Source organism: Cetorhinus maximus, chromosome 23 (genome assembly GCF_964194155.1).
Source record: "Cetorhinus maximus chromosome 23, sCetMax3.hap1.1, whole genome shotgun sequence".
Lineage (NCBI taxonomy): Eukaryota > Metazoa > Chordata > Chondrichthyes > Lamniformes > Cetorhinidae > Cetorhinus > Cetorhinus maximus.
Window position 1 is genome coordinate 9560403 of NC_135901.1, and position 14980 is coordinate 9575382.

General features: G+C 45.7%; 2 protein-coding genes across 2 annotated transcripts in view; one reads left to right on the forward strand and one right to left on the reverse strand.

Moving 5' to 3' along the window:
• The window catches only part of LOC144697784 (uncharacterized), a 172091-nt gene that overhangs the window by 130525 nt on the left and 26586 nt on the right, over window positions 1–14980 (reverse strand). The gene's annotated exons all lie outside the window — the stretch shown is intronic.
• LOC144698383 (uncharacterized) lies at window positions 12035–13415 on the forward strand. The gene is made up of 2 exons (XM_078570333.1): window positions 12035–12094; window positions 12228–13415. The coding sequence occupies exons 1-2, from the start codon at window positions 12035–12037 to the stop codon at window positions 13104–13106; spliced, it is 939 nt and encodes a 312-aa protein (XP_078426459.1). The 3' UTR covers window positions 13107–13415.

The window sequence follows — 14980 nt, forward strand, 5'->3', positions numbered from 1 at the left end:
ACCTGACTCCAATTAATCTCCTGCACGCGCAAGTATCAACACAATTAGGCAGTCCTCTCAAATACAGAGCTCCTTGAGGAAATGGGTACTTCATATCCACTCTGCATCATGGCCCTCTCCATTATAGATAAAATGCCTAACTTTGTACACCACTTACATTCTATTCCTTGGTCTCCTCTGTTCCAAAGAAAGCGAAATAGAGTACATTTCCTTCGGGGAAGCCCCTTTGGCAGGGCCAGATTTAAGGTGAGATCGCAGCCAATAAATTGCGTTCCGTTTTAGAAGGGAAGCCTGCGAGTTTGAAGTGGGCCTGGAGGATTCTGACGACTAAACCTCAAATCTTTGCATATTGGCGAACAAAGAATATCATTACCAAGTTGATGAGTCCCTCTGGGTAGCGTCTATGCTAGCAGAATGATTTAATATGCTACAGCATCAGCACATTTGGCATCTTGACTTCCCAAAGTATGGTGTGTTTGGGGGGAAAAAATCTGAAAAATGAGTCTCCAATGTCCAACCACCTCTATGCAGAATCCCTCAAAAGCATAATTATGTGTAATCATTCCTGCAGTTTATTTTTTAAACTAGAAAAGCCATCCAACACCAGCTTCCTCTTCCCAAGCCAATATGCCCAGTGGTGAGGCGCAAATCACTCCAAACCCACTCTGGTGCGCAGGACAGTTCTTTCATATGCCTGATACCAGACTCTGGAAGCAACTGCTGTACTCAGAACTCAGTGGAGGCAGGAGACGCTTCAGTGACGCTTCTCCTCACTGCCCCCCTCCCCCGCATCCCCCGCCCCAAGTAACACCGACTCATGGGAGTCCCTGGCTTGTGACGGACCAAAATGGATGGAGGAGTTTCTTTTGTGAAGGTGAAGCCCAGGCGTCCGAAAGAGCGCGCAAACCCGCGGAGGAGCCATCTGCCCCACCCTTCAATCTCCAGCTGCCGCTGCATGTGGCACAGTCTGAGATCGTACGCTGGGCTTCTCAGCCACCATAGAACCCATTGGACTGGAGTGGAAGTAAGTCATTCTCGACCCTGAAGGGCTGCCCAAGTAGGAGATGTTAAATTACTGCACAAATAATCACCTTTCAAAATATTAAACAGGAATTTTATCCAAATAAACTTATTAAAATGTTCCCCTCCAGCATTTCATTTAAATAGTTTTGAAAAGTAATGCACACACTGATAAGGGTTGAAACTCTTTCGAGTCTGATAAGGGTTGAACCAGAACATTCAGTGACTCGTCTATCTCAGTGCCATTATATTCCAGCTACCAAGGAGCCTTTGATATATATTTAGACAGTGAAAATACAGCTGTAAGTGAATGGATATTGAGTCTTAAACTCAAAGTGCTGGAAGAGGTTGAGACCTTTTGAATGGAAACTCCGATGGGGAATTCGGGAGAAACTTCATTTCCCAGCGAGTGGTGAGAATGTGGAAATCGCTACCACAGGGAGGGGTTGAGGTGGATAGCATAGATATGTTTAAAGGGAAGTTGGAGAGACATTAGAGAGAAAGGAACAGAAGGATGTGGTAAGGGGGTGGGAGGAGGCTCATGTGGATCAGAAATACTGGCATGCAGCAGATGGGCCGAATGGTCTGTTTCTGTGCTGCTGTCGTGTAGAAAAGTCGGCCCTTTCAAATAAAAACCCTATGGATAAATTTAATCATGTGAAATGCGTAATTTTTTTAAAGCCTCAATTTGTATGCTAGAAGTTTTAATGAGTTGAAAAAGCAAATGGAAATTTGTGTAAAAGGTTTTTGGATATATGTAGGAAAAGAGACTTTAACATTTTGTTCAATAGTAGGGTATAAGGCCACAGATGATGGTCAATGAGCCATTACCACTTAGAAGGGAGGCCATTTGGCCCATTGGGTCCATGCTGGTCCTCTGTAGAGCAATCCAGTCAGTCCCATTCCCTCCACTCTATCCCCGTACCCCTGCAAGTTTATTTCCATCAGGTTTCCACCCAATTTCCTTTTGAAATCATTCATCATCTCTGCTTCCACCACCCTCGTGGGCAGCGAGTTCATTACCACTCGCTATGTAAAAAAGTTCTTCCTCACATCTCCCTCCCATCCCCTGTGCAAAACCTCAAATCTGTGTCTCCTGTACCTCGTTAATGGGAACAGCTTTACTTTATCTACTTTATCTAAACCTGCACTAATCTTATTCACCTCTAACAGTGGAGATGTTAACACTTTCCCCAATAGGAAATATTGACATGATTGGAACATTAGAACATAAGAAATAGGAACAGGAGTTGACCGTTCAGCCCCTCGAGCCTGCTCCGCCATTCAATAAGATCATGACTGATCCTCTTGTGTTTCGATTTCCGCATCCCCATCTAACCCCGGCAACCTTTGATTCCCTTGCCTCACAAGAATCTGTCCACCTCCGCCTTAAAAATATTCAATTACTCCGGCTCCACCATCTTCTGAGGAAGAGAATTCGAAAGTCGCACTACCCTCTGAGAGAGAAAAAATTCTCCTCATCTCTGTCCTAAAAGGGCGACCTCTAATTTTAAAACAGTGCCCCCTAGTTCTGGACTCACCCATAAGAGGAAACATCCTTTCGACATCCACCTTGTCAAGGCCGTTCGGGATCTTCTATACACTTCAATCAAATCACCCTGATTTTTGAATACAAAGCCTGACTGTATACCCAGCATGGCTTGTTGGCTAGCAGCCTGGCCGCAGGGTCAGAGGTTGTGGATTCAAGGCCCAGTCCAGTGACTCGAGCCCACAAGCAGAGCTGACACTCCTGATGCAGTACTGAGGGAATGTTGCACTGGCGCATGAGGCTTTCAACCGAGGGCCCCCCATCTACCCTCTCGGGTGGAAGTAAAGGATCGCAAGGGTACAATTCCGAAGAAGTGCAGGGGAATTCTCCTTACTGTGCCATGAGCATTTTTCTCTTGTCCAATGACATTCAAAAAAGCAAGCAATCACATTGGTAACCCTACAATGTCACAGTGCTTACACTTCAAAAGTACTTCAATGACTTGTAAAGTACTTTGGCATGTCATGAAAGGTGCTTTATAAATACATCATATCTACCAAATTGTTTAGAATAGATAAGAGTTGCGTATTGCTGAGGAGACATGCTGCGAAGATTTTTGTCTTGCACTTAGCAGATTGGTCAAGGTGTTACTTTGGACAATGCACCAAGGGAACTGTTTCCCCCCAGGCTTTAGTTTAATTCAAAAAAAGGCACAATGCCTGGACATGTTCCTTTTGCCTACAGAGGACAGGTTCCTGTTTCTGAATATATGTTGCTTCTGCTAAATCTTCTTGATCGGAACCCGTGCCCCCTGAGCGTTAGCCTGGACCGCTGGATTACTAGCCCAGTGACAGTACCACTACACCGTCATCTCCCCCGAAACTCTTTGGGCTACATTTAAGTTTTTAGTGGGTGGTTGCACTTCAAGAAAGTTTAGTGACTCTTGATGGCCTGTGTTGACAACTCTTGTTTGGACATGGAGGTAATTATTTGGCCTTGATCAACCATTCTGGCGTTGACCGTTGATTAACTTGCCTTCGATATTTCCTCCCAATTTTTCAGCAATTAGATGAGGTTATGTTCTTTTTTAGCCATCTTAATGCCTTTTAAGGAAATATGTCCTCTTTTTCAATCCTATTAATGCTTCTTAAGAATATATTTTCCCTTTTTCCGTATCTTAATGCCTTTTAAAGAAGATATTTTCCTTTGTTCAATTATCTTAATGCCTTTTGAGAAATGCTCTCTTTTTCAGTCATCTTAATGCCTTATAATATGCCGCCTCCATGCATTTGAGGAGATATTTGATCATCTTAATGCCTTTTAAGAAGCTTTTCAAAATTCTCCAGATTTTGGGAAGGTTCCATTAGATAGGCATATAGCAAATGTGATTCCTTTATTCAAGAAGGGAGGGAGACAGGAAGCAGGAAACTACAGGCTCGTTAGCTTAACATCTGTCATAGGGAAAATGTTAGAAGCTATTATTAAAGATGTTATAGCAAGGCATTTAGAAAAACTCAAAGCAATCAGGCAGAGTCAACATGGTGTTTTGAAAGGGGAATCATGTTTAACCAATTTATTGGCGTTCTTTGAAGGAGCCACATGTGCTATGGATAAAGGGGAACCAGGAGATGTACTGTAATTAGATTTTCAGATGGCATTTGATAAAGTTTCACACAAACGGTATTGTGGAAAATAAAAGCTCATAGGTGTAGGGGTATATTGGCATGGATTGGCTGGCTAACAGGAAACAGAGGGTAGCCATAAATGGATCTTTCTCTGGTTGGCAGGATGTGACGAGTGGTGTACCGCAAGGATCAATGCTGGGACCTCAACTTTTTACAATTTATGTAAATGACTTGGATGAAGGGGCAGATGGTTTGGTGGCTATATTTTCTGCCGACACAAAGATAGGTAGGAAAGTAAGCTGTGAAGAGGACATAAAGAGGTAGACATAGATAGGTTAAGTGAGTGGACAAAGACCAGGCAAATGGAGTACAATGTGGGCAAATGTGAAATTGTCCATTCTGGCAGGAAGAATAAAAAAGAAGCATATTATCTAAATGGTGAGAGATTGAAGAGATCTAAGATTCTGGATGATCTGGGTGTCCTAGTGCATGAATCACAAAAGGTTAGTATGCAGTAATTAGGAAAGCTAATAGAATGTAATAGTTTATGCGAGGTGAATTGAATACAAAAGTAGGGAGGTTATGCTTCAGTTGTACAAGGCACTGGTGAGAGCACACCTGGAGAACTGTGTACAGTATTGGTCACCTTATTTAAGGAAGGTTGTAAGTGCGTTGGAAGCAGCTCAGTGAAGGTTTACTAGACTAATACCAGGAATGGGTGGGTGTCTTATGAGGAAACATTGGATAGGTTAGGTTTGTATCCGCTGGAGTTTAGAAGAGTAAGAGGTGACTTGATCGAAACATTTATGATCCTGAGGGGTGAGTGGATGTGGAGAGGCTGTTTTCTCTTGTGGGAGAATCTAGACTAGGGGTCACTATTTAAAAATAAGGGGTCACTCATTTAAGACAGAGATGAGGAGAAAATTTTTCTCTCGGAGGGTGGTGGGTCATGAAACTCTCTTACTTGAAAGGCGGTGGAAGCAAGGTCTTTTAATCTTTTTAAGGCAGAGCTACATAGATTCTTGATTGACAAGGGGGTGACAGGTTATCAGGGGTAGGAGGAGGTTACAATCAGATCAGCCATGATTTTATTGAATGGCGGAGCAGACTTGAAGGGTCTTTTGGCCTACTCCTTCTCCTAGTTCATATGTTTGTTTATGTCCTCATTTTGGTTATCTTAATGCATTTAAGAAGTTATGTTCTCTTTTTCAGTCATCTTAATGCCTTCTGAGAAGACATGTTCTGTATCTTAATGCATTTTAGAACATTTGTCCTCTTTTCCAGTCATTTGGGGAGATGTGTTCTATTTATCAATCATATTAATGCCGTTTGAGAAAATATGTCCTTTTTAGTCATCTCATGGCCTTTTAAGAAGATGTGCTCTCCTTTTGCGAATGCCTTTTAAGATGTTCTATTTTTCAGTCATCTTAATGTCTTCATCTTCATGTCTTTTGAGAAGATAGGTCCCCATATCCTTCAACATGTTAATGCCTTTTTGCGACGCATTTTTGGGGAAAGGGGCTTGTAATGGCTGTAGGGGCCGAATAACCACCCCAACCACGTGGTCCTCATTTTGAATTCCGACCGTTGGCGGGAAAGCTCGAGCCGCCCGCCGCCCGCCGCCCGCGCGGGTTCTGGAGGTGGTGGGGATCTGATTGGACGGCGGGCCGCCGCCGCGCGATGGGCGATGCAGAAGCGCCCGCCGTGATTGGACGCGGGGGCGTGGCGATGGCTGTCCCTGCCCCCTCCCTGCGGCCGCCCCGGTATTTAAGCCGTTGGATGGAGGGGGAAGCGACGCCATTTGAGGATGTGAGGTGGAGGGGCTGGTCATGGAATAAAGTAGAAATAAAACATTATAAGAGGGAACACTGTTTTTGAAATAAGGTTACTATAATCAGGAGAGGCACCCCTTTGTTTTAAAAAGTGAAATAAAAGGCACACAGGACCTCATTGGGTTGCCAGTTTAGGCAGGGTCAAAGGTCGCCCAAACATTGGCCAACTAATGTGGCTCTGACTGCATGTCAGAACTGTTGGACTTAAATGAAAAGTTTCCCTCTTAAGAGGGAAGATAGGCTTTAAGAGATAGGAGAGGTTGCGACGTAGTCCTAGAGCAAGTCAGTGAAGCTTATCAGGTTGGAGGTAGGCAAGTGACCAGTGGCGGGCTGAAGAGTTGAAATAAGGCAGTAAAGGGTCTCAGAGCACCAAAGGTCCAGGTAAGACGAAATGGCAGGAATTACGTGCACACACACACCATCATTATCATCATCACACCATCATCATTGCATGTGGGCAAAAGGGAGAACGGCGCCAATTTCACTTGGGATTCGCCGAGTGCCCCTCGCTCAAACGGAGCCAGGGCGACGCCCCGGAGCGAATTGCTTTGGCGTTGCACCCTTCAGCCACCTTGCGGAGCCCTGGCCAATGTTGACGCGTGGGAGGATTTGGGTGCCCCACACCCGAAACGCTGCAAGCTGCCCCGCTGGCGGCAGCAAGCAATAAAGGGCGGCGAATGGCATGTCGGCTCTCCCCTTGCGAGGGAGGTGCTGTTTTAAGAGTAAGGAAGTTTTGCCCCCATTATACAAGGCCTTGGCGAGACCACGCCTGGAGCACATGTGCACAAGTTTCAGTCTCCTTAGCTAAGGAGACTTGCCTTTGGTGGGGATGCAGTGAGGGTTCACGAGACTGATCCCTGGGATGCTGGCATGGAGGTGAAGCGCAGAATGGCCTCCTTACTCATTCCGTGAATCCCTACGAGAGGGCCGACCTACGAGGTGAGATTGAAGTAGGGGAGCCTGTTACCGCTGGAGTTTGGAAGAATGGGAGGTGATCTGATTGAAACTTTGAACATTCTTCGAGGGCTTGACGGGGTCGGTACCGACAGACTATTTCCCTCCTGCGGCTGTAAAGTCTAGAATGGGGGGCGGCGGGGGCGTCACATTCTCAGGGTGAGGGGTCGTCGATTTTGGACTGAGATGAGGGGAAATTCCTTCACTCGGAGGGTTGTGAATCTTTGGAATTCTAACCCCCCCCACCCCTCCCCGAGAGCTGTGGATGCTCCGTCACTAAGTCTATTCAAGTCTGAGACTGATAGGATTTTGGGCGCGAAGGGATAGGGCAGGAAGGTGGAGTCGAGACAGAAGATCAGCCGCCATCCTAATGAATGGGGGAGGGGGGCAGGCCCGAGGAGCTGAATGGCCTCTCCCTGTGCTGCCGAATGGCCTGTTTCTGTGCCCTATATCCTGTGTGGTTTCCGACAAGTGCCCCAGTTCCTTCTGCTAACACCCCTCATGCGAAAAACCGACAGATTTGTAATAGCAGGCAGACCTTTAAACTGTGAATAAAAACGGGGCTCATGAAATAATTCATTATTTAGGAAGTAAATAGGAAGGGAATCCCCCGTTTAAAAATCGTACCATTGTAACTTATATTGACTTTCATCATTCTCTCAACCAAAATACAGCGGCTGACTCCCTCCCAAACCGGAGCTCAAATTCACTGGTATTGTGGTCACCCTTTGCAATGCAGTCATTGACTGTTGGATGATTAACAAACCCCCCCACCACCCACCCCCCCCCCCCCCCCCACCCCTCCCCCGGTTGTCCCTCCTCTCTAACTCTCGCCTGGCCTGTTCCCGAGCCATTTTGAAAATATACTGTTCTAGAAAAACTGTCCTGGCTGTGTTCTAGAAATTTGAGACCGCGAGTAGAGTGCTGGTGTAGTGTTGTGGGTTTAAACTGCCCACCCGTGTATGTGACGGTGATGAGGAACGCTCGCATGTGGCTCCTGAATTATTTCATGAGCCCCATTTTTATTCACTACTGTTTAAATCTCTGCCTACTCTTACAAATGTGTTGGTTTTTGGCATGAAGGATGTTAGCAGAAGGAACTGAGACACTGATCGGAAACTACACAGGATTATACAGCACAGAAACAGACCAGTCGGCCCAACCAGCCCATGCTGCTATTTATGCTCGACTCGAACCTCCTCCGATATTCCTCATCCAAATCTCTCATTGTAACCCTTCTATTCCTTTCTCCCTCATGTGTTCATCCAGCTTCCCCCTTAAATACATCTACACTATTCACCTCAACCACTCCCTGTGGGAACGAGTTCCACATTCTCTCCCACTCTCTGGGTAAAGGAGTTTCTCCTGAATTTCCCATTGAATTTCTTGGTGACTGTCTTATATTGACAGCCTCTGGTTCTGCACTTCCCCACAAGAGGAAACGTTCTCTCTGTATCCACTCTTATCGAAACCTTTAATCATTTTAAAGACTTCTACTAGGTCACCCCTCAGCCTTCCAATTTTTCCAAAGGAGACCCAGCCTGCCAACCCCTGCCTGATATATATACCCACGCATTTCTGGGATCACCCTTGTAAATCTTCCCTGCGCCCTCTCCAGTGCCCCTGTATCCTTTTTATAATATGGTGAACAGTTCTGCACACAGTACCGTAAGTCTGGTCTAATCTCGGTTTGGTGCTGGTTCAGCAGAACTTCCCTACTTTTCAATTCTAGCCCTCTAGAGATAAAGCCTGGTGTTTGTTTGCTTATTTCTACGGCCTCGGTTTTCAATGATTGACGTATTCGTAACCGAGACCCCTTTGTTCCTCTACTATACCTAGACTACCATCTTCCAAGTAATTCGTGACCTCTCTGTTCTTCCTACTGAAATGAATTACATCACATTTATCTGTGCTGAACTTTATTTGCCAATTATTTTCCCATCCTGCAAGTTTGTTGCTGTCCTCCTGTAATTTGTTGCAGCCCTCCTCACTCTTTCCCCCAGCACCCCCTGCCAATTTGGCGTCAGAGGCAAGTTAAGAGAATGCATTGTGAAACTATTCCGATACTCCTGAGACTGATATAGTGCCGGATATAGCAGAATATATATATTTCTGCTATTCCCCAAGACCTGCCCCAGTTTCAGTAGTATAATGCAGTCTTCCCTAGTTGAATATCTGATGAGAGATTGATCGCCTCCAAGCTTTTATTCTCATTCACGGGACTTGGGCACCGCTGGCAAAGTTAGGATTTAATGCCCTTCCCTAAATTGCTCCTTGAGAAAGTGGTGGCGAGCTGCTGCCTTGAGTATAACTGAGAGGCTTGCTAGGCCATTTCAGAGGGCAGTTAGGAGTCAACCATATTATTGGGGCCTGGAGTCACACGTGGGCCAGACCAGGTAAGGTTGGCAGATTTCCTTCCCTAAAGGACATTAGTGACCCAGATGGGTTTTTACAACAATCCGATAGTCTCATGGTCACTGTCACTGAGACTAGCTTTCAATTCCAGATTTATTTAATGAACTGAATTTAAATTCCCTCATGCCATGTAAGGATCCAAACACACATCCAGGCCTCTGGATTGCTAGCCTAATAACATAACCGCCCAGGCAATCCAGTTTTATAAAAGTCTGAAGGAGTTCTTCCAAATGACCCTTGTGACACCAGTTGTTGAACCATACATTCAATATTTTGATCTTGTCTACTCTATGCCAATTTACTGATGTATGAGAGAGTAATCTAGAGGTTATTACTTTTGTTTTTGCTTTTTAATTTAGGCCCTAGCTGCTCATGCTCCCTGAGCAGAACCTCTTACACGATAATACCTATGTAGCTGGTACCTACATGAACCACGATAACTGGGCCCTCTCCCTCCCTCTCCACGTTATTCTCCAGCCCAAGGTGATGTCCTTAAATCCATTACTGAGCAGGCTGCACAGCTTTCGGGACTCACACACTTGGCTACTGTCCCCGACTATTCCTACATTTTGTTCTCCCCGCCACCCCCCACCCCCAACTTGAATGGTCCCCTGTAACTCGGTACCATGGTCACTTTGCTCATACATCAAGCTGCTGTCCTCATGGCTCCAAGAACTTTGAATTTATTGGACAAGTGCAAAGGCTAATGCGCTTCCGTTGCTACCTTCTTGATACCCATACCTGTATCACCAGTAGTCACACCCTCCCACGCCTGACCACAGTCTAAATCTGATATTATGTAACTTAAGGCGAGTGGCTGCTTGCTGAATCAAATTGTCCAGGCAACTTTCTCCCCATTGTCCAAAGTTCAGGCTCCAGCTTAACAACTCTGAACTGAAGTTCCATGAACTGCACTTACTGCAGCTGTGGTTGCTGTGGATCACATTCGTGCCTACCAACTTCCAAATGCTACGGCTGCAACACATCATATCAAGTCAATTCTGATCTGGAAGTTGCTCAATATCAGAGTATTTCCAATATTTTCTATTTTTATTGCATATTTTCAGCATCCACAGTATTTTTGCTTTTCTTTGACCAGGGGAATGTAAGAATATGGAAATCGTTATATTAAGAGTTTGCGAAGCATGTCTGAGCTGGGAACTCATCGGTACAATCACACCACAAAAACACCGTCCACCAGCTGTATGTAGACAGGTATTCACTTGGTCAACCCATTTACTGACACAAGAACACAGTCACGTCAGAGGGAGACCATTCAGATACTTTATATGCGCGGAGGGATCTATTCAGTATTTCCACTAGTTAACACTTCAGCTTTAAAAGTTCAAAGCAATTGATATACAATCAATTGGTGATGAGGAGCTGTTTAAATGTTCTGTTTGCGAGAAAAGACACATTCGTTCACACCGCCTGCTAAGAATCCAGTGAGTTCACATTTGACATTGAGGGTTTTTTCCTGCTGTTAATCAAATCCAGTATAGAACCATGGATGCTGTGTCAACTGACTTAACCATTTTATATCCATGGTTCAAATCGTAATCGGACCACAAAAGATGATGTTGTATTCGATGAAACAGGTTGTCAATGGCGGTGCGGGTTACCCAGCATTCACGGAGAGGCAGAATATGCCCTATCTGCACAACAAGCGATTGTTGCGCAGGCGCAGCGCCGTTCTGACTGGATCATGCGCAGTGCGGGTGTTGGGTCTGGTCGGTCGGGCTGGTGTCGGAGCCGCAGGGAGACAGAAACTGACTGGAGCCGGCGGGTCGGGGGGGAGAGGCTTCAGAAACACCCGGTGTAGGCCGCAATCCCGGATCACAGCCTCCATGTCCCGTGTTTGCAGCTCCGGGGCTTCTTCCCGGTGACAGAGCCAGGTTCAGGGGAAGAGGCTCCGAAGCGGGAGATTCAGAAACTGCGGGGAGACCGGGGGCCGCCCGGGGGCTCAGAAACTGGGGGGGGGGACGGACTCAGGGTCCGGCTAAGACCCACCCGGGAGGGTCCCCCCTCCTGTGTCCCGCCCGGCGGCAGCTGGGTTCCCGCCTGAGACCCCGAATCAGAGACACAGGAGCTGGAGAACTGAACCCAGGCAGAGGAGAGGGAGGGAGAAAACTGGGAGTGGAGGAAAGAAATGGTGGAGATGGTGAGATGGGTTTGGATTTCGGCCCAGGGAGGAGGGAGAGTGTGTGGGACGGAGATTTACAGCTTGGGGGGAACAAGAGAAAAAAGGATGTTCCATAGAAACTAGAATTGTCTGTTCAGAATTACTGTCTTGGATTTAAAGTGATGACTTTTGTAAACTCGTTTTACAGGGTATTAAACGGGGATGACTGGCAGACAGAAAACGCAAAGCAAACATCACATCAAGATCTGTCAGAGGCACTGAATTCATCAGGACCTGAATATCATCATCTTTTGAATGTGGAAGGAGAAATGTTCGTCTCTTCTGTCTTTGGGAAAGGATTTCAAACATCGGTGTGACTGGAAAAGCACCAACACACACCCGAGTGAGAGTGTTCCAGTGAACTGACTTTGGAAAAAACTTTAAGCAGTTACACAGTCTGCAAAAATATTGCACCATTCACAGTGGGGAGAAACTGTTCACGTGTTGTGTGTGGACAAGGCTTCAACTAAGCGTCCAACCTGGAAAGAGACAAGGACCCCCACACCATAGAGACCCCATGGAAATGTATGGATTGTGGGAAGGGATTCAATTTCCCATCTCAACTGGAAATTCATTGGTGCAGTCATACTGGGGAGAGACCGTTCACCTGCTCTATCTGTGGGAAGGGATTCACCCATTTGTACAAAATTCGGACACACCAGCGAGTTCACACTGAGGAGAGGCCATTCACCTGCCCTGTGTGTGGGAAGGACTTCACTCGGTCATCCCACATTGTGACACACCAACTTGTGCACACTGATAAGAGACCGTTTACATGTTCTGACTGTGAGAAGAGTTTTAAATGCAGAAAAGATCTGCTGATACATCAACGTATTCACACTGGGGAGAGGCCGTTCACCTGCTCCGTGTGTGGGAAGGGATTCATTCAGTCATCCCACCTTCTGACACATCAACTTGTTCACTCTGATAACAAATTTTTTAATTGTTCTGACTGTGACAAGAGCTTTAAAAGCAAAAAGGATCTGCTAACACATCAATATACTCACACTGGAGAGAGGCCATTCACCTGTACGAACTGTGGGAAGGGATTCAGCCGTCCGTCCGCCCTACTGAATCACCAGCGAATTCACACTGGGGAGAGGCCGTTAACCTGCTCTGACTGTGGGAAGGGATTCATTAATTCATCCAACCTTCTGATACACCAGCAACTTCACACGGGGGATAGACCATTCACCTGCTCTGACTGCGGGAAGGGATTCACCCGTTCATCTAACCTTCTGACACATCAGCAGGTTCACACTGAGGAGAGACCATTCACTTGCTCCGTGTGTGGGAAGAGATTCACTCGGTCATCCAACCTATTGATTCACCAGCGAGTACACACTGGAGAGAGGCCGTTCACCTGCTCTGTGTGTGGGAAGGGATTCACTCAGTTATCCAACCTGCTGACACACCAGAGCATTCACAGTGAGGAGAGGCCATTTACCTGCTCTGTGTGTGGGAAGAGATTTTCTCATTCATCCTATCTGCTGAAACACCAGCGAGTTCACAGTGGGGAGAGGCCGTTCACCTGTAATGCCTGCGGAAAGGCATTCACTCAGTCATCACACCTGCAAACACACCAGTGAGTTCACAAGCGACTGCAAAGTTTGGATTCTACTCCTGTTGATGCTGTTAATCATACCAGGACTGAACCATGTTCATTCTGACTGTCCTGACCTGTTGATGAGGTTCAATATTCTGAATAAATGTGAAATAAATCAGCTTTGTTTGTATATTTTTGTTTTTCCCCACCTGAGTGTTTAACATTGCCTGGCTGGAATCAGAAAGGACAATCTGGGGGAGGATCTTACGGTAGGAACAGAACTTCAGCCTGGACACAGTCCATCAGGGTCACACTGAGGGACCCCCAAACAACACTTTGGTCTTTCTCATCTTTCTTCACTGATGGCACAATCCCAATGTGGGTGAATCCTGAGGTGTGTAAGAAATGTGTCTCAGCTGCTCTCTTCCATTGTTCAGAGCTCCTAGACACAGAACAGAAGGCTCTTTTACAACTGGGTTTAGAGTCAGGAAGAACAACGGTGAATGCTGGAAACGTGCTGCCAAATCAAAGGTTGGTGTAAAATTGTGATCTGTTCCTGACTGAAAGTGAAACAGCAGGTTTAAGTTTCCAGACGGAAAATGGTTCTTAATAAACCTAAAATGGTTCAACGTGTTTGGGTGTCAGTCCCGAGTCACTGAATCGAAACATGCTGAAATTTATTGGGTTAAAATCTGCATTAAACTAGAAGCTGGAGGAGTTCACAGGAGGCTGTTAACTGCTGGGACAAGAATACAACAGTTTGATTCCCAGATAAAGAATGACCTGCAGCGTATGTCCAAGAATTCCCAGTTTTATTGATGTGTGCTTCCCACACACTGTCCATTTAAATATACCTCACTCCTACCAGCCTTTAACTGTCAGAAAGGTAACAGAGAGAAGGCTGAAGCTGTGTCTGCCCCTTTAACTTCACAGTGTCAGGACCCCTTCGGTCCCTTTAAGAATGAGTGATGTGTTCAGTTGAAGATTCCTATTGGTAATTTTCTGGGCAGTTTCCTTATTCTGATCATTCCCGGTGAGCCTTGGGTGTGTGAACCCGCCCCACTTCTGGGTGTGCCAACCCACCCTGACACCGGGTGTGTGAACCTGCTCTATGTGGTACTCGCCTGTGGGTTCTCGTGTTTCTCTCCATCTCGTTTATTCTGCTCCTTCTGCTTGAAGTTGCTGTTTGTGATTTTATTATCTGGAAGTTTAACAGTAATGGTATTAACCAATGTTATGGTCAAACTGTAGATGTAAAATGCCACCTTAGCTCCTTAAACATTTCAGTAGCAGTTTGGTTACAGTGACAACACTGATTTTAGAATCTCTAAATTGTGGATTTCACCTTCAGAACCTGAGCATATTGACCAGGCTTCTAACCTCATGATGATATTCAAAATTTGCAATTGAAAGCTGGTCTCAGTGATAGTGTCCATGAAATTATCATTGCTTGTTGTAAAAACCCATCTGCTTCACTAATGTCCTTTATGGAAGGAAATTTGCCGTCCTCACCTGGTCCGGCCCACATGTGAGGCCAGACCCACAGCAATGTGGTTAACTCTTAACTGCCCTCTGAAATAACCGAGGAAGCCACCCTGTTCAAGGGCAGTTAAGGTTGGGCAACAAATGTTGGCCTTGCCAGTGACACCCACATCCCATCAAAGAATAAAACAAAATATATTTTGCATGTGAAGATTTAATCATTTCAAGCATAAATTTAATCTCATTGACAGCTATCAGCAGCTATTAACTCTGTTATGTTTTTGATAGTTAAAGGCTGGTAGGAGTGAAGTGTGTTTAAAAGGACAGTGTGTGGGAAGCACACATCAATTTCTAATGACTCTAGTGTTATGTGGGTAATATTTGTGTCGAAAGGATGGGGTGAATCTTGTAACAATCTCCCAGAAATTAACTGGG

Bases quoted from the DNA above. Each gene is read 5' to 3' on its own strand.
- LOC144698383 (XM_078570333.1), top strand. From the start codon at position 12,035: ATGGAAATGTATGGATTGTGGGAAGGGATTCAATTTCCCATCTCAACT. The intron at 12,095-12,227 runs GTGCAGTCATAC...GTGTGTGGGAAG, and splicing joins TCTCAACTGGAAATTCATTG to GACTTCACTCGGTCATCCCA.